This window comes from Mus caroli, unplaced genomic scaffold, assembly GCF_978045245.1.
Source record: "Mus caroli unplaced genomic scaffold, Mus_caroli_1 scaffold_18, whole genome shotgun sequence".
Taxonomy (NCBI): Eukaryota; Metazoa; Chordata; class Mammalia; order Rodentia; family Muridae; genus Mus; species Mus caroli.
Genome location: NW_028227273.1, coordinates 57,187,789 through 57,213,958, shown reverse-complemented (window position 1 = coordinate 57,213,958; position 26,170 = coordinate 57,187,789). Strand labels below are relative to the sequence as shown.

Below are 26,170 nucleotides of genomic sequence, written 5' to 3'. Positions count from 1 at the left end.
TGGCTCAAGTTGCATATGTAGCAGAGGATGGCCTTGTGGGACATCAATAAGAGGAGAGGCCCTTGGTCTTGTGAAGGTTTGATGCTTCAGTATAGGGGAATGCCAGTGCAGGGGAGCTGGAGTGGGTTGGTTAGTGGGCAGGAGGAAGGGGAATGGGATTGGAGGGGGGGGATTGGAGGGGAAGTAGGGAAAGGGGATAAAATTTTAAACTTAAATAAAGAAAATATCTAATAAAAATAAAATAACTAAATAGATAGATAGATAGATAGATAGATAGATAGATAGATAGATAGATAGATAGATAGATAATAAAGCAAATAAGATGAACAAGGCAATGGAAACAAGCCAATAAGTAACATCCATCCAGGGCCTCTACATCAGCTCTTGCTTTCTGACCTGTTTGAGTCCAGTCCTGACTTCCTTTGGTAATAAACAACTTTGTAGAAGTATAATCTAAATAAACCCTATACTCCCCAACTTGCTTCCTGTCATGATGGTTTGTACAAAAATAGAGACCCTGACTAAGGCAGTGGGTTTAGTTACTTGAATAGATTTGGACAAATACACTCATGTGTTTGAATGTTTGGCCCACTAAGTGATATAATTCAGAGATGTGCCCTTTTTGGAGTAGGTGTGGCCTTGTTGGAGGAAGTGTGTCACTGTAGGGTTGGGCTTTTCTTTGTAGTTTACAATTTCACTTTTGAGAAATGCATTTGTTTATATGTATGTGTATGTTTTACATGCATGTATTTCCATGATACACTATGACTACCACATTTCCCTGAAAATCCAGAGAAGCAAGAACACACCTAAGACTTCTGCAAGAATACCCGCAGTTCCTCAACACTGAGCTATCCAAACACTGAACATACCTCTCTCTCTCTCTCTCTCTCTCTCTCTCTCTCTCTCTCTCTCTCTCTCTCTCTCTCTCTCACACACACACACACACACACACACACACACACACAATCTTTTTCTCTGTATGTGTGTATCCTTCTCTGTTTCTCTATTTCTGATGCTCTATATGCCTGTCTGTATTCTCTCTCTATCTTTCTCTCTCTCTGATTTCTTCTCTCTGTGTTTTCTTTTTACTCCTTCTTACTTTCTGTCTGTCTCTTAGTATTTTGTCTCATATCTTTCTCTCTGTGACTCACTCTCTCTATCTCTGTCTCTTTCTGTTGTCTGTCCTTCTCTCTCTCTCTCTCTCTCTCTCTCTCTCTCTCTCTCTCTCTCTCTCTCTCTCTCTCTCTCCCTCTCTGGTTTCTTCTCTCTGTGTTTTCTTTTTCTCCTTCTTACTTTCTGTCTGTCTCTCAGTATTTTGTCTCCTATCTTTCTCTCTTTGTCTCACTCTCTCTATCTCTGTCTCTTTCTGTTGTTGTTTGTCCCTCTGTCTTTGTGTGTGTCTCTCTCTATCTGTATGTATACATGTATGCATGTATGTATGTATGTATGTATGTATGTATGTCTAACTATCAAAATATCATTCTATATTTCTCTATCAATGAGAACTAGGGCTGCAGGAGGCCAGACTCAGAGGAAATCACTTAGAATCAACAGACCTAGACAGGGTCCACACATGTCCTTATTTATTTTACACCTCTGATCTTCAGCCTTCTCTAAGAATTCCCAGTGGGAGTGATAGAGACTGGTATAATCGGTCATGGAAAGATTAACCGCTCTTCCTGTCTGACCAGCACCGGGTGGCTGGGACGCGGGTCGGCTGACACCCGCAAGCTACCCACGACACCCGCCAGAGGATCTTGAGTCTTCTGGTGAGTGGAACAGAGCTTCTGCTCCAGTCCAATCACGCGGGACCTGAGACTGCTTTGGTTGGGGAGGCAGAAAACCGGCCTGAGTAGGGCCACAAGCCTCTCCCGGTCTGACCAGCACCGGAGTAGCTAGGGCACAGGGTCAGCAGACACTCACCAGCTACCCACGACACCCGCCACAGGATCTTAAGACTTCTGGTGAGTGGAACACAGCATCTGCTCCAATCTTTAAATAGTGACAACGATAACAACTAACCCCAGAGATTACCAGATGGCGAAAGGTAAATGTAATAATCTTACTAACAGAAACCAAGACCACTTACCATCATCAGAACCCAGCACTCCCACTTCACCCAGTCCAGGGCACCCCAACACACCGGAGAAGCTAGACCCGGATGTAAAAGCATATCTCATGATGATGGTAGAGGACATCAAGAAGGACTTTAATAACACACTTAAAGAAATACAGGAGAACGCTGCTAAACAGGTAAAAGACATTAAAGAGGAAGCAAAAAATCCCTTAAAGAATTGCAGGAGAACACTGCTAAACAGGTAGAAGACATTAAAGAGGAAGCACAAAAATCCTTTAAAGAATTGCAGAAAAACCAGACCAAACAGGTGATGGAATTGAATAAAACCATCCAAGACCTAAAAATGGAAGTAGAGACAATTAAGAAAACCCAAAGTGAGGCAACGCTGGAGATAGAAACCTTAGGAAAGAAATCTGGAACCATAGATGCGAGCATCAGCAACAGAATACAAGAAATGGAAGAGAGAATCTCAGGTGCAGAAGACTCCATAGAGAACATCGGCACGACAATCAAAGAAAATAAAAAATCCAAAAAGATCCTACCTCAAAACATCCAGGAAATCCAGGACAAAATGAGAAGACCAAACGTACGGATAATAGGAGTAGATGAGAATGAAGATTTTCAACTCAAAGGACCAGCAAATATCTTCAACAAAATTATAGAAGAAAACTTCCCAAACCTAAAGAAAGAGATGCCCATGAACATACAAGAAGCTTACAGAACTCCAAATAGACTGGACCAGAAAAGAAATTCCTTCTGACACATAATAATCAGAACAACAAATGCACTAAATAAAGATAGAATACTAAAAGCAGTAAGGGAAAAAGGTCAAGTAACATATAAAGGCAAGCCTATCAGAATTACACCAGATTTTTCACCAGAGACTATGAAAGCCAGAAGGGCCTGGACAGATGTTATACAGAAACTAAGAGAACACAATTTCCAGCCCAGGCTACTATACCCAGCCAAACTTTCAATTAACATAGATGGAGAAACCAAAGTATTCCACGACAAAAACAAATTCACACATTATCTTTCCACGAATCCAGCCCTTCAAAGGATAATAACAGAAAAAAAAAACCAATACAAGGACAGAAACCACGTCCTAGAAAAAGCAAGAAGGTAACCCCTCAACAAACCTAAAAGAAGACAGCCACAAGAACAGAACACCAACTCTAACAACAAAAATAAAAGGAAGCAACAATTACTTCTCCCTAATATCTCTTAATATCAATGGACTCAACTCCCCAATAAAAATACATAGACGAACAGACTGGCTACAGAAACAGGACCCAACAATTTGCTGCTTACAGGAAACTCATCTCAGAGAAAAAGATAAACACTACCTCAGAATGAAAGGCTGGAAAACAATTTTCCAAGCAAATGGTAGGAAGAAACAAGCTGGAGTAGCCATTATAATATCTGATAAGATTGAGTTCCAACCCAAAGTCATCAAAAAAGACAAGAAAAGGCACTTCATTCTCATCAAAGGTAAAATCCTCCAAGAGGAACTAACAATTCTGAATACCTATGCTCCAAATACAAGGGCAGCCACATTCATTAAAGATACTTTAGTAAAGCTCAAAGCACACATTGCACCTCACACAATAATAGTGGAAGACTTCAACACACCACTTTCACCAATGGACAGATCATGGAAGCAGAAACTAAACAGGGACACAGTGAAACTAACAGAGGTTATGAAACAAATGGATCTGACAGATATCTACAGAACATTTTATCCTAAAACAAAAGGATATACCTTCTTCTCAGCACCTCATGGTACCTTCTCCAAAATTGACCACATAATTGGTCACAAAACAAGCCTCAACATATACAAAAATATTGAAATTGTCCCATGCATCCTATCAGATCACCATGGACTAAGGCTGATCTTCAATAACAAAATAAATAATAGAAAGCCAACACACACGTGGAAACTAAACAACACTCTTCTCAATGATACCTTGGTCAAGGAAGGAATAAAGAAAGAAATTAAGGACTTTCTGGAGTTTAATGAAAATGAAGCCACAACATACCCAAACTTATGGGACACATTGAAAGCATTTCTAAGAGGAAAACTCATAGCTCTGAGTGCCTCCAAAAAGAAACTAGAGAGAGCACACCTTAGCAGCTTGACAACACACCTAAAAGCTCTAGAACGAAAGGAAGCAAATTCACCCAAGAGGAGTAGACGGCAAGAAATAATCAAACTCAGGGGGGAAATCAACCAAGTGGAAACAAGAAGAACAATTCAAAGAATCAACCAATCGAGGAGCTGGTTCTTTGAGAAAATCAACAAGATAGATAAACCCTTAGCCAGACTCACTAGAGGGCATAGGGAAAGTATTCTAATTAACAAAATCAGAAATGAAAAGGGAGACATAACAACAGACCCTGAAGAAATCCAAAACACCATCAGATCCTTCTACAAAAGGCTATACTCAACAAAACTGGAGAACCTGGATGAAATGGACAAGTTTCTAGACAGATACCAGGTACCAAAGTTAAATCAAGATCAGGTTAATGATCTAAACAGTCCCATATCCCCTAAAGAAATAGAAGCAGTCATTAATAGTCTCCCAACCAAAAAAAGCCCAGGACTAGATGGGTTTAGTGCAGAGTTCTATCAAACCTTCAAAAAGATCTAATCCCAGTTCTGCACAAACTATTCCACAAAATAGAATCAGAAGGTACTCTACCCAACTCATTCTATGAAGCCACAATTACTCTGATACCTAAACCACATAAAGACCCAACAAAGATAGCGAACTTCAGACCAATTTCCCTTATGAATATTGATGCAAAAATCCTCAATAAAGTTCTCGCTAACCGAATTCAAGAACACATCAAAACAATTATCCATCCTGACCAAGTAGGTTTCATCCCAGGGATGCAAGGATGGTTCAATATACGAAAATCCATCAATGTAATCCATTATATAAACAAACTCAAAGACAAAAAACACATGATCATCTCGTTAGATGCGGAAAAAGCATTTGACAAAATCCAACACCCATTCATCATAAAAGTCTTGGAAAGATCAGGAATTCAAGGCCCATACCTAACCATGATAAAAGCAATATACAGCAAACCAGTAGCCAACATCAAAGTAAATGGTGAGAAGATGGAAGAAATCCCACTAAATTCAGGGACTAGACAAGGCTGCCCACTCTCTCCCTACCTATTCAACATTGTACTTGAAGTCCTAGCCAGAGCAATTAGAGAACAAAAGGAGATCAAGGGGATACAAATTGGAAAAGAAGAAGTAAAAATATTGCTTTTTGCAGATGTTATGATAGTATACATAAGTGACCCTAAAAATTCCACCAGAGAACTCCTAAGCCTGATAAACAGCTTCGGTGAAGTAGCTGGATATAAAATTAACTCAAGCAAGTCAATGGCCTTTCTGTACACAAAGGATAAACAGGCAGAGAAGGAAATTAGGGAAACAACACCCTTTTCAATAGTCACAAACAGTATAAAATACCTTGGCGTGACTCTAACTAAGGAAGTGAAAGATCTGTATGACAAGAACTTCAAGTCCCTGAAGAAAGAAATTAAAGAAGATCTCAGAAGATGGAAAGACCTCCCATGCTCATGGATTGGCAGGATCAATATTGTAAAAATGGCTATCTTACCAAAAGCAATCTACAGATTCAATGCAATCCCCATCAAAATTCCAACTCAATTCGTCAACGAATTAGAAAGGGCAATCTGCAAATTCATCTGGAACAACAAAAAACCTAGGATATCAAAAACTCTTCTCAAGGATAAAAGAACCTCTGGTGGAATCACCATGCCTGACCTAAAGCTGTACTACAGAGCAATTGTGATAAAAACTGCATGGTACTGGTATAAAGACAGACAAGTAGACCAATGGAACAGAATTGAAGACCCTGAGATCAACCCACATACCTATGGTCACTTGATCTTTGACAAGGGAGCAAAAACCATTCAGTGGAAAAAAGACAGCATTTTCAACAAATGGTGCTGGCACAACTGGCAGTTATCATGTAGAAGAATGCGAATTGATCCATTCCTATCTCCTTGTACTAAGGTCAAATCTAAGTGGATTAAGGAACTCCACATAAAACCAGAGACACTGAAACTTATAGAGGAGAAAGTAGGGAAAAGCCTCGAAGATATGGGTACAGGGGAAAAATTCTTGAATAGAACAGCAAAGGCTTGTGATGTAAGATCGAGAATCGATAAATGGGACCTCATAAAGTTGCAAAGCTTCTACAAGGCAAAAGACGCCGTCAATAAGACAAAAAGACCACCAACAGATTGGGAAAGGATCTTTACCTATCCTAAATCAGATAGGGGACTAATATCCAATATATATAAAGAACTAAGAAGGTGGACTCCAGAAAATCAAATAACCCCGTTAAAAAATGGGGCTCAGAACTGAACAAAGAATTCTCACCTGAGGAGTACCGAATGGCAGAGAAGCACCTGAAAAAATGTTCAACATCCTTAATCATCAGGGAAATGCAACTCAAAACAACCCTGAGATTCCACCTCACAGCAGTCAGAATGGCTAAGATCAAAAATTCAGGTGCAGCAGATGCTGGCAAGGATATGGAGAAAGAGGAACACTCCTTCATTGTTGGTGGGATTGCAAGCTGGTACAACCACTCTGGAAATCAGTTTGGCAGTTCCTCAGAAAATTGGACATAATACTACCAGAGGATCCAGCAATACCTCTCCTGGGCATATATCCAGAAGATGTCCCAACCGGTAAGAAGGACACATGCTCCACTATGTTCATAGCAGCCTTATTTATAATAGCCAGAAGCTGGAAAGAACCCAGATGCCCCTCCACAGAGGAATGGATACAGAAATTATGGTACATTTACACAATGGAGTACTACTCAGCTATTAAAAGGAATGAATTTATGATATTCCTAGGCAAATGGATGGATCTGGAGGGCATCATCCTGAGTGAGGTAACATATTCACAAAGGAACTCACACAATATGTACTCACTGATAAGTGGATATTAGCCCAAAAACTTAGGATACCCAAGATATAAGATACAATTTGTTAAATGCATGAAACTCAAGAAGAACGAAGACCAAAGTGTGGACACTGTGCCCTTTCTTGGAATTGGGAACAAAACAACCATGGAAAGGTTACAGAGATAAAGTTTGGAGCTGTGAAGAAAGGATGGATCATCTAAAGACTGCCATATCCAGGGATCCATGTCATAATCAGCTTCCAAACGCTTCCAAACGCTGACACCATTGCATACACTAGCAAGATTTTGCTGAAAGTACGCAGATATAGCTGTCTCTTGTGAGACAATGCCGGGGCCTAGCAAACACAGAAGTGGATGCTCACAGTCAGCTATTGGATGGATCCCATTGGAGGAGCTAGAGAAAGTACCCAAGGAGCTAAAGGGAACTGCAACCCCATAGGTGGAACATTATTATGAACTAACCAGTACCCCAGAGCTCTTGATTCTAGCTGCATTTGTATCAAAAGATGGCCTAGTCGGCCATCACTGAAAAGAGAGGCCCATTGGACTTGCCAACTTTATATGCCCCAGTACAGGGGAATGCCAGGGCCAAGGGGTGGGTGGGGACTGGGGGGGGAGTGTATTGGGGACATTTTGGATAGCATTGGAAATGTAATTGAGGAAAATACCTAATTAAAAAAAAAAGAAAAATGTATTTCAGTTATCTACTGTTTACAAATAAAAAAAGAAAGAAAGAAAGAAAGAACGATTAACCACTGGGTGAGGAATCCCTAGAACCTTGCACCCCACTCAAATATAGCTCTGGGCCCTGGTATCCAGGGAGCCCTCTCTAGGTATAAGTTGTTTATCCTGATCCCTGTACCATGGTATTCATACTATTTCCATGGGAGGCCAATCAAAGTGGCAAGACCTGAGAAAGATAATGTATTATCAGATCTCTGATGAACTACAACTCAAATCTGTCTCTAGTGTCTGCCTAGGAAACCAGGCTGACCCCCCCCCCCATAGACCTTCAAGACTGAGACCTACAGTACAACATTCTATGTTATGGCCATCATTTAATATCTCTGAGATAAGAACCTAAGTGTCCTTGCCCTTAACCTTTTCATGGGTCCTATGACACATTTGTGTTTACACTGGCATCTATTATTAGATCTCATCTTTTCTAGGTGTCTAAGTTTGAGTATGTGCCCTGGGACAGCTTCCATGGCTCTATAGCTGTTGCATGGCAGGCTCAAAAATGGAAATCAGTGGTCATGCAAAAATAAGAAATACTTCCTCTACCTCAGCTTTTCCCTCCCTGCTGAATCACAGGCTGTGAGGTCAGATGCACCTCAGATTTCAGTCCTTTGCCAGAGCTTGGTGCTATGTCCCAGTTTTTAAGGATGTCTGGACTTTCTGGCAAGGAAGGTCTCCAGAAATGTGGTGGACAAGATTTCATAATACACACATGAGAGAGAGAAGATCTCTCTCAAATTTACAACAAGCCTCCCTTTCCTTATTCAGACTCTGTGATTAGGAGGTCTACTTCTCAGATTTACTCCTTGGTAAGTGATTGAGAATTGACTGATGAATTAAGTTGTTGTAGACCCTGAGATCCAGAAAAGAAAGGCAGTCAGAATTCATGACCCTGGGATTGGGAGAATGGCTTAGTTTTTAAATGTACTTACTGCTCATGGAGTGGGGCTGAGGTCATTTCAAAGCTTCATGTAGGACCCACTCACAAATACCTGTTATTGCAGCTCTATGGGATTAGATGCTCTCTTCTGAATTCTACAGGCATCTCCAATTAATTAGCATGTAACACACACACACACACACATACACACACACACTCAAACTTACACAGAAGGTAAAACTAAAATTAACCATTAAAATCAGTGCACACTCTCAAAACCAAGTTTGGGCTAGTTGTGAAGATACAGTTCTTGCCCAATGATGGCTTTTTATTTGTCTGCTTTACTATTGCTGTGACAGGACACCATGACCAATACTAACTTGTGGAAGACAATGTTTATTTCATCTGACAAGTCCCAGGTCACATTTCATCATTGAGATAGTTATTCAGGAATATGAAGACAGAGACTTGGAGGCAGGAACACTCTATAAACAACTTGTGTTTAATGGCTTTCATATCTAATCCTAGAACACCTGATTGTCAGGTGGTTAGGCCCTCATGTGTCAATAATTCAACTATAAAACACCTTATACCCCTTCCGGTCCACTCGAGTATTGGGGTGCCTTGCCAGAGGTGTCTCCGGACACCCGCAAGGACCCGCACAGGACTCCCCACGGGATCCTAAGACCTCTGGTGATTGGAACACAACTTCTGCCAGGAGGCACATTCGAACACCAGATATCTGGGCACCTTCCCTGCAAGAATAGAGCTTGCCTGCAGAGAATACTCTGACCACTGAAACTAAGGAGAGAGCCAGCCTCCCAGGTCTGCTGATAGAGGCTAACAGAGTCTCCTGAGGAACAAGCTCTAATCAGAGACAACTATAACAGCTAGCTTCAGAGATTACCAGATGGTGAAAGGCAAACGTAAGAATCCTACTAACAGAAATCAAGACCACTCACCATCATCAGAACGCAGCACTCCCACCCCACCTAGTCCTGGGTACCCCAACACAGCCGAAAATCTAGACCCAGATTTAAAAGCATATCTCTCAGGATGATGGTAGAGGACATCAAGAAGGACTTTCATAACTCACTTAAAGAAATACAGGAGAGCACTGCTTGAGAGTTACAGGTCCTTAAAGAAAAACAGGAAAACACAACCAAACTGGTAGAAGTCCTTAAAGAAAAACAGGAAAACACATCCGAACAGATGATGGAAATGAACAAAACCATACTAGACCTAAAAAGGGAAGTAGACACAATAAAGAAAACCCAAAGTGAGGCAACACTGGAGATAGAAACCCTAGGAAAGAAATCTGGAACCACAGATGTGAGCATCAGCAACAGAATACAAGAGATGGAAGAGAGAATCTCAGGTGCAGAAGATTCCATAGAGAACATCGGCACAACAATCAAAGAAAATACAAAATGCAAAAAGATCCTAACTCAAAACATCCAGGAATTCCAGGACACAATAAGAAGACCAAACCTACGGATAATAGGAGTTGATGAGAATGAAGATTTTCAACTTAAAGGGCCAGCAAATATCTTCAACAAAATAATAGAAGAAAACTTCCCAATCCTAAAGAAAGAGATGCCCATGATTATACAAGAAGCCTACAGAACTCCAAATAGACTGGACCAGAAAAGAAATTCCTCCTGACACATAATAATCAGAACAACAAATGCACTAAATAAAGATAGAATATTAAAAGCAGTAAGGGAGAAAGGTCAAGTAACATATAAAGGCAGGCCTATCAGAATTACACCAGACTTTTCACCACAAACTATGAAAGCCAGAAGAGCCTGGACAGATGTTATACAGACACTAAGAGAACACAAATGCCAGCCCAGGTTACTATACCCGGCCAAACTCTCAATTACCATAGATGGAGAAACCAAAGTATTCCACGACAAAACCAAATTCACACATTATCTCTCCACGAATCCAGCCCTTCAAAGGATAATAACAGAAAAAAAAAAAAACAATACAAGGATGGAAATCACACCCTAGAAAAAGCAAGAAAGTAATCCCTCAACAAACCTAAAAGAAAACTGCCACAAGAACAGAATGCCAACTCTAACAACAAAAATAAAAGGAAGCAACAATTACTTTTCCTTAATATCTCTTAATATCAATGGACTCAATTCCCCAATAAAAAGACATAGACTAACAGACTGGCTACACAAACAGGACCCAACATTCTGCTGCTTACAGGAAACCCATCTCAGGGAAAAAGACAGACACTACCTCAGAGTGAAAGGCTGGAAAACAATTTTCCAAGCAAATGGTCTGAAGAAACAAGCTGGAGTAGCCATTCTGATATCGAATAAAATCGACTTCCAACCCAAAGTTATCAAAAAAGACAAGGAGGGACACTTCATACTCGTCAAAGGTAAAATCCTCCAAGAGGAACTCTCAATTCTGAATATCTATGCCCCAAATGCAAGGGCAGCCACATTCATTAAAGACATTTTAGTAAAGCTCAAAGCACACATTGCACCTCACACAATAATAGTGGGAGACTTCAACACACCACTTTCTTTTTTTTTTAATTTTTAATATTTTTATTACATATTTTCCTCAATTACATTTCCAATGTTATCCCAAAAGTCCCCCATAGCGCCCCCCCACTTCCCTACCCACCCATTCCCATTCTTTTGGCCCTGGCATTCCCCTATATTGGGGCATATAAAGTTTGCAAGTCCAATGGGCCTCTCTTTCCATTGATGGCTGACTAGGCCATCTTTCGATACATATGCAGCTAGAGACAAGAGCTCCGGGGTTCTGGTTAGTACATCATGTTGTTCCAACAATAGGGTTGCAGATCCCTTTAGCTCCTTGGGTACTTTCTCTAGCTTCTCCATTGGGAACCCTGTGATACATCCAATAGCTGACTGTGAACATCCACTCTTGTGTTTGCTAGGCCCCGGCATCGTCTCACAAGAGACAGCTATATTTGGGTCCTTTCAGCAAAATCTTGCTAGTGTATGCAATGGTGTCAGCGTTTAGAAGCTGATTATGGGATGGATCCCTGGATACGGCAGTCTCTAAATGGTCCATCCTTTCATCACAGCTACGAACTTTGTCTCTGTAACTCCTTCCCTGGGTGTTTTGTTCCCAATTCTAAGAAGGGGCACAGTGTCCACATTTTGGTCTTCATTCTTCTTGAGTTTCATGCGTTTAGCAAATTGTATCTTATATCTTGGGTATCCTAAGTTTTTGGGCTAATATCCACTTATCAGTGAATACATATTGTGTGAGTTCTTTTGTGATTGTGTTACTTCACTCAAGATGATGCCCTCCAGGTCCATCCATTTGGCTAGGAATTTCATAAATTCATTCTTTTTAATAGCTGAGTAGTACTCCATTGTGTAAATGTACCATAATTTCTGTATCCATTCCTCTGTTGAGGGACATCTGGGTTCTTTCCAGCTTCTGGCTATTATGAATAGGGCTGCTATGAACATAGTGGAGCATGTGTCCTTTTTACCGGTTGGGACATCTTCTGGATATATGCCCAGGAGAGGTATTGCTGGATCCTCCGGTAGTACTATGTCCAATTTTCTGAGGAACCGCCAGACTGATTTCCAGAGTGGTTGTACACAACACACCACTTTCATCAATGGACAGATCCTGGAAACAGAAACTAAACAGGGACACAGTGAAACTAACAGAAGTTATGAAACAAATGGACTTAACAGATATGCCTCCTTGTAGTTCTCTGTTACTTTCTATATGGCATCATTGCCATATATTCTTGTCCTCAAGAAATACCAGGTAGGTTTGGTGGTCACAGCAGAAACTAGTTCTCCAACAGGGAAACAGGGAGAGTCCAGGTGAGTTACAACACAAATGGAATTTTCTAGGTAATGCACCTTAGCCAATCTGAGCCCTGGGTCCTCTGTGAGACTCTTTCCCTACTGAACTCAGGACTCATGCATATGTTTTTGGGTTAAGGACTGGGATTAGAAAAGTTCAAGGTCAATGGATTCCTCTTTTGCTTATGCCTACAGCTGAATCAGGACTTGTCTCTCTTCACTTTATCACCTTCGTGGGTGTTAGGGTGTTGGTGTCTCTAGGTATTGCCAATAGGAATGACAGACATGGTTGTTGCTGTAGTGTGGGTCTGCTCTAATCTCCCCAGTTGTGCCTGAAGGAGATCCTTTATTGCTCATATTCTCTGAATTTATGAATGAAAGACACACATGCAGCCTTCTATTTAATATGCCTTAAGCAGCTCAATGGGCCACATCCAAACTTCCACATTACTCATGGCTTCCCTCAGATACTACTGAACCATTACTTACTGAAATCCATATTCTTTCATTGCAACCCTGGACTCAGGCTTGCAGACCTCCCAGGCCTAATTCCTGACTTTTTCATGTTGGCAGTCTCTGTATATCTGTCCTACACTTCTCAGGGTTGGACTTTCTCCTTCCCAACATGGAAGCTTTCTCCTCCTCCTGCTTCCTTCTCTGGAAATCCTAGGGATCATATCTCTGTTTCCCTGTCCAGCCATTCACTACCAGCAACTATACTTACCAATCACAGCCAATGAGAGGCGCAGACCTTCAGTGTATTACATGCAGACATGGGCATTCCAGTGCAATTTTGGAAGCCCAAATAATATAATGCAAGCATTAAACCAAATCCACAGCACATGGTGAGATGGGTAATGTAAGGATTAACTCTTTAAATCTAGTAACTCTAGAGCCTGCCTCCTCACTCTAACCTAAATCTTGGAGACAGAATCCTGGGAATATTATGTGGGGACAAATTGCTTTACCCTGATCCATGACCTAATGGTTTGAGTCACAACTTTCTCCTGAGTACAACAATGGGGATCAACATGTTCACAATTCTAGACCATCTTATTCTAAATATATCTAGACATTTCTGTACATATTTACAATTTCCCTGTATTTCCAAGATAAATTGCCTCTGTCACCTATATTTATCCACACTGACAATGTTGGGAACAGAATTTTATGACCTTTATTTTATTGAAAATGATACATAATAATTTCAAACTGGATCAAAATAAATCTTGAGGAGCCATGGATATTTGTTCCTATTAATAGGGTCTTGCATGGTTTGTGATTTTTTTTCTAACCCTATGATTTTCTTAATTTTTAAATTTTATTTAATTTTTTTCAGTCCAGATTTAATCCCCCTCCAAGTCCACTCTCTGACTGGTCCACATCCCATATCTCCTCCCACCCTTTGTCTGAACTAGGATGTCCCCACCCCTCCCCAAAGCCCCACCCCAGCAGACTTCTCCATGCCCTAGTGCCTCCAGTCTCTTGAAGTTTAGGTGCATCGTCTCTGACTGAACCTTGACCTGGCAGTCCTCTGCTGGGTATGTGCTGGATATGTATGAAGAGCCTTATATCAGTTGGTGTATGCTGCCTGGTTGGTGGACCAGTGTCTGAGTTATCTAGGAAGCCCAGATTAATTGAGACTGCTGGTTGTCCTACAGTGTCGCTCTCCTCCTCAGCTTCTTCCAACATTTTCCCTATTTCAATGACAGTATTCAGCAGCTTCTGTCCATTGGTTGGGTGTAAATATCTGCATCTGACTCATTCAGCTGCTTATTGAGTCAGTCAGAGGGCAATCAAGATAGGTCCCTTATTGTGAGCACTCCATAGCCTCAGTAATAGTGTCAGGCCTTGGGCCTTCCCCAGGAGCTGGATCCTATATTGGGTCTGTTGCTGGACCTCCTTTTCCCCAGGCTCTTATCCATTTTTATCACTGCAGTTCTTTCAGACAGTAGCAATTATAGGTCAGAGGGTTTTTTTTACTGTGGGATGGCAAATTCCTCTCTCACTGGATGCCCTGTCTTTCTGCTGGAAGTGGGCTCTGCAAGTTCCCTCTCCCCACTGTAGGGCATTTCATCTAAGGTCCCTCCTTTTGAGTCCCGAGAGTCTCTCAACTCACAGGTCTCTGGTACATTCTAGAGCATCCATCCACCTCCTACCTCCCAAGGATTCCTGTCTCCATTCTATCTGCTGCTTCTCAGGGCTTCAGTCTTCCCCCCCCACAATACCTGATCATGTTCCCTTCTTCCCCTCCCTTTCCCCTTTCCCATCCATGTCCCCCCCTCTCTCCCCCCTCCTGTTACTGCCTCCTCCCTCCCAAGTAGAATAAGATTTTCATCTGGCCAGGGCTTCCTCAAAGACCTATCTTTGATTCTAATAGTATAGCTGAAATCACAAGAACATGGGTAAAGTCTGGCCATAGCCCTAGGCCAGACTTTACCTAGCCCTAGGTGGCCTTCTGTTAATTCTCCTATGTTCAGGACCAATCTGTCAATTCACTGAATCTGATTTTCATCCTGTGGATCACATTCTTTTCTGAAGGGCATGAGGTCAAAAGGGCATTCCAGAGGCCATGCCTGGATATCTTGTTATGGAAATACCACATAGAGTGTCAATATGAGGAGAGTGAGAACAGAGCCCTGATCATGACCAAGGAGGCACCTTGACCCTCTATGTGTGGGGCACAAGGTGAGGTTAGCATGGATAGAGAGAAGGGGAATATGTAGACTGAGCCGTTAGGTTTCTACCTTGCAATATTATTTACATTAAACTTTCTTTCCATAAGAAAAGCAAAGATAAATTCAGATTTCTTTTAACTGATATTAGCATAGTAGATCTATATCCACCATACAATATTTAGTTTTTAATTTATTTTAGAACATGTCCTCAGAATATAACTCTGCTTGATCTTGAACTTGCAAACATCATGTTGGCTAGTCAAGTTCTGTGGATTTGTCAGACATGTTATACTACCCAGGGCTGTCAGAAACCAGGCTTTACCTCTCACATCTGTGACAGAATAGCACAGAGATCAGCTGTGTGACTTGACAGAAAAACTTCCTAATATTGTCATTGACAGTCCACAACAAAAGACAATGACACCAGGCTCATACACAAAACTGAGAACAAGTATAATTCATCTTGAAACCATAATCCAAATTTCTCCTGGTTTAGCACCAGACTGAGTCATTCTAAGGCTGAGTGTCCATGGGAGAGAACATCACAGACCCTGGACGAGGCTGAAAAATTCCTGAGACTTTTGGATCACATGACCCAGAGGAACAGGTGCACTAGAAGATTGGTATTAGGACATAGGAAAATTATTCAGGAGGAAAGGGACAATGTGAAAGCCCAGGTGGAACCAGCAGCAAGGGTAAACAGCCCAGGGCTCCCTTGACTCCACAATGCAACCAATGCCATACAGGCAAGCGATTTAGCACAGCATACAGAAATTTCATAAGATTCTGAGATTTATTTTTCCATCAAGTTTTACTCATTTTTAGGATATCAGTCAATCACACAATCTGCCAAGAAGTTGCACAAACAAAAGCAAATAAGTAAAGACAGAAGCATGGAATGCTATATTGGGAAAAGTGAAATTCCAATCAGGGATGGAGGTTTCCCAGCCCTGCCTGTGTGGGAATATGAGAGATGACTGGGGAATATACACAGTAAGAGTCAAGATAAGGCTTTTTCCTGCTGATAAACTGCTTACAGTGTGCTCAGAGTAGACAGACACATAGTCACAGTCAGATGTGGAAAGAGAAGGCACAATGGGAGGAGAAGCCAGAAACAGTGTTTAATGGCTCTGGACCACATCTGTCTTAACCTGTAGGTAAAAAGAATAAAGAAGAAACACAGATATGTATCATTAAATGGTGACATAGACAACAGCTCCTCACTCACTCAATTGAGACCCAATCCCAGGAGTCCCAATCCCTCAAGATTCTCTCCTCTGTCCCTCTCACGGGTGCACAAGAGGCCCTTTAGGGTGTTACTATTTAATGCTGTAACCAAAAACTGTGCATCAAAGGAATTTCACCTCCCTGTGGCAAGGAAAACAAAACTGAGTGAGCTCTTACCTATATCAATATGTTTCCCATAGATGAGTCACAACTCATATTACAGGATAAGTTGGACATAGCTGTTTCCTGTTTAAACTGGAAGTAAGACCTTATATTAGAGGCCATGGAGGCAGCAGGGTGAAGATGGCCTACGGAGATCTCCTGGACTTTATCTCAGATAAGTGTTCAGAACTGTGTCTCCAGATCAATATAATCAAGATGGAAACCTGTCTATGAAATGTGATATCTAGAACCCTGGAAGTTTATGCAAAATAAGGAATGTCCCTCTGATATCTTAGAGCTGAGAGAAAGTTCTCTTACCCTGAAGGGAATTGTGGGCTCAGGAGGCTCTGGAAAGAATATTAATATTAATAATAATAATTCTCTTTATTATTTTCTTTATGATTCACAGAGGAGGTACTCTCAGCACATCTACCCTTATGAACTGAAGTTATGTGGATGAAATCTGCTGCCATGTTTAAGGGCTTCCCACAGCTTGGGCTTGTTATTTCCATAGATACATGAATTAAGACCATGACCCTTTCTTACCTCTAGTCCTTCTCTTCCATATAAGAAAAGTCATCACTGCTCCCATAAGCAGAGCCCCAAGAACCAGAGCAATAATCATAGGCATGAAGGGGATGGTGGGTTCAGGAGGATCTTGGGTGGAAATGAAAGAAAAGAGTGTGAGAGTCTGACATGCAGCTCTCTGTCTTGACCGTTTTCCATTTGTCCCTCTAGACTCCCACCCCCTCTAAATGGTCTCGGTGCTCACTCCCCATCCTTACCCCATCTCAGGGTGACAGGCTCAGATAGACCCTCATGATTTACATGGCATGTGTATCTATGCTCTTCTCCAGAAGAGACCACCACAGCTGCCCATTTCTGAAAAGTTCCATCACCAGAAGGCCTGGTCTCTACCACCTCCATGTCCTGGGTCTGGTTGCTTCCATCCCTCTGCCAGGTTAGGGTGATTTCAGATGGGTAGAAGTTGAAGGCCCAGCACCTCAGGGTGATTTTCCTATCTGGTCTGATCTTATAGGTCATGTGTATTTTAGGGGTGTCTGAGGGAAACAATTGGAAATTTAAGACATTTGTCATTCTTCCTAGACATTCATCAATGCTCATGTATCTTTCTGTGAATGGACAGGAGAGTTAGCTTGAAGAAGAGGTGTCAACCTCACAGAGCAGTGTAAACACAGGAAATGGATGCAGCAATCTATTCCTGGGAAAGTTTCAGAATCAACATGAGCCAGCACACAGCAAGAGATGCTGTATCTTCACCTAGTGATATGGATTTTAGGTTTTGATGGGTTTGAGATGAAATACTGAGAAAGACCATGGTCAGACCTCAGAGGACAAGACACTGTGCATGGACCATGAATAGGTTTGAGTGTGGCCCTGGTAAACAATGCAAGTGGAAGGAACTGCTGCTTAATTCACAGACTGAATTGTGCTGAGAGAAGCCTTAGCTCTCTGGAGAGTTACTCTGTCTAGTTGAATGCAGAAAACCAGAAGCACACTTCTCACTTTGATGCAAGACTGAGTTGGCATTCCAGCTGCTTTCTGCTGAGGAGGAAAGCATCATCAAGGGAAAGGAGCTACAATCTCAGAGCAGATGGGGCAGTTTCTGTCCTTACCTGTTCTCAGCAAATACTTCTTCCCAAAGTTCAGGTAGTGAAGGAGCCCCTCCACACATGCACCCAGCAGGAAAGACCTCGATGACTTTACAAGATTTACTTTCTCAAACACTTCCTTAAGTATCTCAGCTGCCTTGCCAACCGCTCTCCATGTTTGCAGATCCTCATTCAGTGTGATGTAATCATGTGTATCTAATACTAATTCCATGAAGGCGTGACTGAAGTACATTCTCTGCTTGACTTGGCAGCCATACGTTTCCTGGATTATGTGATATCCTGGAAAAGACCTCACTCTCAGCCACTTGTACAGGGCATGTTACTTGGTGTGAATCTTCAGTGGGTTGCCCAGCCCATGTGACTTTTCCTAATGGATTTGAACTTGGATTTAAACTGCACAGAAACCCAAGTCAGTGACTGAGCTTTCTGCAGCATAGTAACCATTGGTCACATTTTCTGGGTATAAAGCCTGGATGTAGCACATAGGAGCAAACACATGGGCAGCTTGATGTTTGGAATTTCTGCTTGGGGTTTACTCACCAGCCATGCTATCATTGTAGATGTGAAGCAATTTGTTCATAATTTCTGCCATCAAGTTTTTTTCTTTCAGGGCACCCTGTGTTGCAAACTCCCAAAACTCTGCATTTAGCTCATTCAACCATGGTACCCGACTCTCCATCCTCTGACTCTCTGATATACTGTTGAATCCCATGATCAGTGTTTCATCCACATAGATGAGAAGGATAAACTGCGGATCCAGATGCCGAGGCCATGAGAAGAAGGTGGACACAAATCTCAGAGTGTGTGAACCTAGGGGAAGTGGGTCTTTAAATCTCCACTCTTCACCTAAGAGCCAATGCCAGTCCACAGGCCTATTCCCAAGGAAGGTAGGGAGCAAGGGGCAGGATGCAAAATGGAGAAGGGAACAGAAATTCTTGCTGGGTTAGGGAAGAGAAATGCTTCCTAGTTACTGCAACCCCAGGGATAAAGTCCCTTTAATTCCCCATGTTTGGTCCTTTTCCTTCAAATTCCCACACTCACCATTTGAATGCTTTGCAATGACCAAGGTGACCATGAACAGCAAGAGGAGAGGCTGGGATTCAAAGTTCTTCATCTTCTTGGTGAGTTCAGACAGAGTTTCTGCTAGTAGGTATTCATTTTATAATCTTGATAAGGAGGAGGCTGATTGGCTTCTCTAAGAAATCCCAATGGTAGTGATAAACTGTGTTTGCTTTGAGGCATGGAAAGATGAACTCCTGTAAGAGCAGTCCCTAGGGCCCTGAATCGCCAGCTCAGATCTAGCTCTGGGGCGTGGGATCATAAGTGCAGTGTGTGGTAAGACAAGTTGTTTACCTTGATGCTTGAACTCCTAGCCATGAACAAAATGCTCTTCTGAGTCAATGTGATAGACCATTGACTCAGTAAGACTCACCAATTTTAATGTCAGGATGTCTACAATGGCTGACAAAGAGAATGTTGCTTAGAGTGAATCATGATTGTGTGGATTGTGTCAACCAATCTTCATCACATTTAAACCTCTAATTTTGTGAAATCTGCTTCATCAAACATATTAAGAAAATACTACAGGCGTGGTGGTGCACACCTTTAATTCCAGCACTTGGGAGGCAAAGGCAGGTGAATTTCTGAGTTCAAGGCCAGCCTGGTCTACAGAGTGAGTTCCAGGACAGCCAGGGCTATACAGAGAAACCCTGTCTCGAAAGACAAAAAAAAAAAAAAACAAAAAAGTACATAAGAAGAGAATGTTTACAAAAAGTAACAACTATTTTCCAAAATACAATATTGAGTTGAATACAACTTCTGCCTTTTTTTATTCTCACATTTCCTATTAGATATCCTTGGGATTTTAAAAATATGTTTATTCAATTTACATCCTGATGCTGTCCCCCAGATACCCTCACAGAGTTCCTGCTGTATCCCCCTTCACATCTCCTTTGAAATGGTGGAGGGCCCTCCAAATTTTATCTCTTCCCTGGCACATCAAGGCTCTGCAGTACTTGGTGCATCTTCTTCCACTGAGGCCACAAAAGGTGTTCCAATTAGGGTAATGTATTCCACATACTGATGACACTTTTAGGGACAGAGCTTGCTCAACTTGTTGAGGGCACCACATGAAGATGGAGTTCCATATCTGCAATATATGTACAAGTTCAGCATGTTTGGGGGTATGATTGGGAAGAGATAGATCAGAGATGAAGTAATGCCTAGGTCCAAGCCGATTTGCTCCTTTGTTAGTAGTTCAGTCTCTTAGATCCCCCAGATGTTTATGTTAGTTGACTCTGTTGGTATTCTTGTGGAATTTCTGTCCTCTTCACAGACCTCAGTTCCTCAGTCAAGTCTTCCATGAGATATCACAAGCACCATCCAATGTTTTCTGTGGGTCTGTCTCGTCATGTGATTCAGTCAGCTTCTGGATATAGCCCCTCAAAGGACAGTTATGCTAGCATCCTGTCTGCAAGCAAAAAGGAGCATCATTAGCAGTGTCAGTGATTGGCACTTTCTCATGGCATGGGTCTGAACTTACGGTAGTTAATGGGTGGAAATTCCTTCATCTCTGATTTATCCCTTGTCTCCACATTTCTTGTAGATAGGATACATTTTTGGTAAAAAAAAAAAAAAAAAAAAATTGTGGTGTTTAGTGTCCCTATTACTACAATGGAGTACTTGGCTGGCTACAATTTGTACATGGTCTCCAAATGTTTAATGTCCCATCTCCTGGTAGTCTCAGCTAATTAGTGGTGGTGGTGGGGTTCATTGATTCCAAGGAATATTTAACATCACAAGCTTCTGAGATATCCTCAATACACCCTCCCAATCACATGCCCAAACATGCTGCACATTTCCTTTCATTCTCCTGGCCTTCTGGCTTTCTCTTCTGTTTTGTTCTAAAGCTGATACAGAAACCTACCCTTCCCCTCCCTTTCTGTTCCACCACTCAGTTTCCTCCCTCCATTTGCCTCATATGATCATTTTATTCCCCCTTCTAGATGAGATTCAAGCATTCTTGGTTGAGCCTTCTCTCCAAGCATCTATAAGTCTCTTTAATGTATGTTGTGTTTTCTATACTTTATGACTAATATACACTTCTCTCTAGGGGTCTGGGTACCCTCATAAGGATGGTGTTCTCAAGTTCCATTCATGAGCCTGCAAAATTCACAATCTTTTTCTTTTAATGGCTGAAGAGTAACCCATTGTATATAGGTATCACATTTTATTTATCAATTCTTCAGTTGAGGAACATCTAGGTTGTGCCTAGTTGCTGGCTATTATGAATAAATCTGCTGTGAACATAGTTGAGCAAGTGTCCCTGTGGTACACTAGAGTATCTTTGGGGAATATGTCCATTAGAGGTATAACAAGGTCTTGAGGTAGAACTACTCCTGCTTCTTATTTTTTTGATAACCCCTATATTATTTTCAAAAGAAGCTGTAGAAGTTTTGACACTCACCACTACTGGAGGTGGTTCTCCACAGGGACACCATAATCCCTGTGGAGAGGAGTTCAGAGTTGCTGATGTGCCTGAATGTTGGGAGGTTAACATAAGATGCATTCTTTCTCAATGCCAAATAAACTATTCTAAATTTTTGCCATTAATTATTATAAATACAAGTGGAGTCCATACTAGAGGTTAATACTGCACAAAAAACTCTTTCTTACCCTTTAAATTAAAAAAAATGTACATTGTCTGTATAGTTCCACAATTCATATATTGGAAAAGAACAGGGCCCATACATGCATACATACAGCCCTGCAAAAGGGAAAGAAATACAATTGGATAAAGACCATAATAAAAGATGTCAGATCCTGTCTCAATTCCACAATAATAACCAAAAAAAATCACACAGCAATTGAACACTACTGACCTGACTAGGTCAATTGCTAGATTCCTGCCATCTCTTATAATCATTGATTAGTAAACAGATATTAAACCTACACAGAAAGCTTGTGAGTCACAGAACTCACCTGTAATGTAGACACCTGAAAGGTAGGGTAAGAAAAAAATCAGAAGTTCGAACATCAGAGACCCAGGGTGTGGAAGGAAACTCAAACATAGTTTTCAAGAATCCCCAAAGAAAATTCTGGGGGAAATTAGGCAACTGCTATCAGAAGGGATGAGTGATGTCTAAGCATCTCCAGGTTATAAGTAACTTAAAATTAAGAAAAAAAGAAACAGAAGGGGAAAGCAAAGTCCTCCAATATCTATGTTTAAATCTAAAATTCCATGACACTCCAGTCGAGTCAGCCTGTCAGGCAGGGATGCCTAAAAGCTGCTCATGAGGAAAAAAAGAGTTTCAAGGAAGCTCTCCTCCTGGAGTCTGGCGAAAACCAGCTCTCCAGTTGAGTCAGCTTGACAGATGAAAGTCTGGAAGCTTTCTCATGAGGAAAAGAGTTTCAAGGAAACTTCCTCCTGGAGTTTTGGCCATCCCCCTAACCCATAAAATTAATTTTCCACTCCCACGTTAGTCTAGTGTATGGATCCACGTGCCCTCTGTTAAGCATTACCCTATAATAAGTGCCTTTTAAGATTGTATTCTGACATAGTTAAGCCTTTCCCAGTGTTCCAAAATTCCAGATTATAGCAAGGAGTCTAACCTATTCAGTAACTAATTAAGTGTTACTATAAATCAGGGCCATTAACTCAGTTATCTGCAGAAAGAGCCTGGGACTCTCACTGAGATAGAAATCTTTACTACAGGCTACATTCCATGTCAAGAGCAAGTTGATATACTATCCTGATAAATGGGGAATTCTCCAGACAAGATAAAGTTTTACAAGACCTAAGAATTTAGAGCTCCGTGACACCACATTATTCTTGAGGCCTGTCAAGAGTTAAAACCCCCTGGTGCTATTAACACTAAAGTGTGAAATTCTTGCCTGGCATTAGGCTGATCCTAGGCAGGGCTTGTTATCCCTAATGTAAACATTTAATTAGTTCCTGCAAATTCTTTTCTGTTGTATCTGGTAAATTTCAGTGTACCTTGTCTTATTTGTGATTTGTAGCTCCTGATAATTTGCTGTAATATAATAGTCTTATGCTCGATCAGACATTACATTCAGATTCAACACCTCTCCTGTGTGTGTGTCTGTTTGTCACTTCATCCGACTCTTTGTCCATCTGCTCGAGAGACTCCTTTCACACAGACAAAGGGGCCCAGAGGGTCTGAGGCACTAAAACACAGGTCAGAATATGAATCATAAACCTGGAGAGACAGAGGGAGTCTCTGAAGTGGTTTTGGCTTTTCTTCCAAATATGGTAACACTTAACAAAGACTTTTTTTTTCTGCTTGTCTCTTTATCCTTTGTGTTGGAAGATCCTAGCTTCTTACAGCTGTCAGAAAACAAGTTTTGGCCCTAAATGTTCTGATGAAAATAACACCATGGGGATGTGTGTGGTCAAGGTCAAGTGATGCTGAGGTTCAGGAGGTGTTTCATGAGAGCAGACCTCTTCCCAAGTGTTATAGCTCTTAGGATAGAAGGTCTCAGATGATTGAGTAGTTCTTGTACACCTTAAATCCTTCTGAATAGGATTCTCATATACAGTTTTGGGGTGGGTCAGGGATTGACAACAGGTACTTCTCATTGGCTTGGTTTGAGAGCTTTGGGGAAACTTGATTTGCATGTGGGAGGGCTTGGTGCTGCATTGTGGGGCAATTAAAGACAGGATCCTGTTGCTCTCAGAAACTAGAGACACCCTGAGGAGAAAGACAGCACACTCATACTAAATACTGAATACTGGTCTCCTTTCATGGAGGTACAGAAAACAGAAACAGACTAAGCAGGGTTGCCCACTTCCTGAGGGTAGAGTAAAACATGACACGGATGAATAGTCCACAAGAATGTATGTGGGAAAAGATATTGCAAGTACAGTAAGCCAAACACAATAGGATTCTTCTACTTCCTGGGACCTGAAGTTGTTCACAAAGCTGGGTGGTAAACAGGGCACAGAACTCTGGAAATTGATGGGGCAGGAAGTCAGGATGGGACAGATAGAATACAGAGCCTGGAAGATCTGGAAATCTAGGTCTAAGGCTAGGTGTCCTTGCATGTGGTGGTGCTACATAGAATTCATGCAGCTTCACAAGGAGGTTCTTTTTCTGAAGATCTATATTCACTTGGGAAAGTATGAATGAAGACCAGGATTGCTGCCAGCAGCAAGAGGATGGATAGGAGAGACAAGTTCTTCTTCCTACATGATGCTTTTGATTTAGTAAAGACTGGTTCTTTATCACTATATATATACTTGAGCTTCTGTATGAGGCTGCCAGGCTTCTCTGAGATGTCCTGTGGGATGTACCTAGACCTAGAGGCCCATGGAAGGATTAAGTACTAGGGAGAGAAATCTCCAGAGCCCTGCTTCCTCACTACAAAGGCAAATATGGTCCCTGGTTTTCTGGCAGCAGTGCCTAGGGACAGCCTGCTTGCCCTGATGCCTATACCTGTCTTGTTGACATTCATCTGAATCCTAGACCAGATACTGATCTGGCTGACAGAATCAATGAAGTAAAGAAAGGGAAAGGGAAAAAAAGACCAATATCTCTCACTGAAGTGTCTATTCTGGTTCCTCATCTGGGGTATCACTTCTGCATCTTAATATCATGGACATTAAGTGGTATATTAAAGACACCTGTGTGAGTTTATCACGGAGACCTCTGGCCTGGTCTGGTGCGAGAATTCCTGCTAAGGCAAACCATTTCCTCTGCTTCAGATGCTGCAGTTAGCTCTGCCTCTGTCTCTCCCTTGATACTCTGCCCTGCCCTGCACTGAATCAGGTCAGGGAGGGTGAATGAGAGGTCAACTAGCCAGAGAAAAATGCTGCTGAGCTTCAAGGGGTATTTCAGGAGAGCAGGCCTCTTCCCAAGTGTTATAGCTCTTAGGACAGAAGGTCTCAGATGATTGAGTAGTTCTTGCACACTTTAAATCCTTCTGAATAGGATTCTTACAGGGATTGACAATAGGTACTTCTCATTGGCTTGGTCTGAGAGTTTTGAGGAAACTTGATTTGCATGTGGGAGGGCTTGGTGCTGCTCCTCTGTGACAAATGGCCACACACTTCTCTGCAGGGATTTGGGGGGCTGTAGAGCTATAGCTGTAACAGGAGCCAGGGATACATGAGCCATGGGCAAACTTCTACCATCCCATGAAGGCAAATATTACCAGGTCTCTGGCTTTCAAGGCCTGTGCACGACTGCGGACCAAGATGTCTGTGCACAGGTCATCAACCTACATGCCTACACCAAGCCTTGGCTTCCTGCCATGAGAAATCATGGAAATTTGAAGGATATGGCAATGTACAATGAAGTTAGCTACTCTGCCAGTGGCCTTGACCACGATGTCCCTAAAAGGCCAAGAAAGAAGTGCCAGGAGCTGAGAAAGATAATGTACTACTGACAGATCTCAAAAATCTCTCCAATGTTTTCCTATGACACTGGGCTAAACTCCCACATACTCTCAAGACCCAGATATGCAGCACAATTCTCTGCACATTCACAGGACCTTCTAAAAATGTCAGCCACCCGTGTTATGGCTACCATTTAACATCTCTGAAATTATGGACCCAGGTGAACTTTCTATAATCTTTTTCTTGGGTCCTGTGCAGAATCACCATCCATATCACCACAAATTTCACATCAAGTTTTGTAAGCACAAGAAGATTTTAAATTTAGGGTAAGGAATTCAAATATCCAAGATTCAATTGTTTCATTGAGGTCTTACATATTATACTTTCTGAACCTGATTAGGGAAAATGTTGGGCTACTGTTTGATCCACATTCAATAATATAGGGGGATGAGAATATATTTGATAAGCATGTTTAAAAGGAGTTCAGGGTAAACAGGAAGACAAGATCCAGATGATGTGAATAGCAGTTGGTGCAGTGTCTCAATTTTTGACAAGTTCTTCTTTAAGAGAATTTGTTTGTTTCCAGGATTGATATTCAGTTTCTGT

The 26,170-nt window shown here is 41.6% G+C and overlaps 1 protein-coding gene across 4 annotated transcripts; it reads right to left on the bottom strand.

Moving 5' to 3' along the window:
- Positions 1–12,077: 12,077 nt before the first annotated feature.
- LOC110287975 (class I histocompatibility antigen, Gogo-A*0501 alpha chain-like) lies at positions 12,078–19,387 on the bottom strand. 4 transcript variants are annotated; one of them, XR_015045952.1, is made up of 7 exons: positions 19,249–19,387; positions 18,748–19,017; positions 18,211–18,486; positions 17,359–17,634; positions 17,120–17,230; positions 16,589–16,666; positions 12,078–12,334 (listed from the first exon to the last, which is right to left on the bottom strand). XR_015045952.1 is itself a non-coding variant. In XM_085833173.1 (6 exons), the coding sequence occupies exons 1-6, from the start codon at positions 19,319–19,321 to the stop codon at positions 16,331–16,333; spliced, it is 1,011 nt and encodes a 336-aa protein (XP_085689299.1). In that variant the 5' UTR covers positions 19,322–19,386; the 3' UTR covers positions 15,652–16,330. The 4 variants fall into 4 exon arrangements, 2 of the variants coding, with proteins under 2 accessions (XP_085689299.1, XP_021010106.1); XR_015045951.1 differs by lacking the exon at positions 12,078–12,334 and adding an exon at positions 15,651–16,335 and having other exon boundaries at positions 19,249–19,386; XM_085833173.1 differs by lacking the exons at positions 12,078–12,334; positions 16,589–16,666 and adding an exon at positions 15,652–16,335 and having other exon boundaries at positions 19,249–19,386.
- Positions 19,388–26,170: the final 6,783 nt, after the last annotated feature.

Excerpts from the sequence above, each read along its gene's own strand:
- LOC110287975 (XM_021154447.2), bottom strand. The coding sequence starts at position 19,321 with ATGAAGAACTTTGAATCCCAGCCTCTCCTCTTGCTGTTCATGGTCACC. Across the intron at positions 18,487-18,747 it reads CTACAATGATAGCATGGCTG|GATATCACATAATCCAGGAA; the intron begins GTGAGTAAACCC and ends GGTCTTTTCCAG. Across the intron at positions 17,231-17,358 it reads GCCTGTCACCCTGAGATGGG|ATCCTCCTGAACCCACCATC; the intron begins GTAAGGATGGGG and ends TTTCCACCCAAG.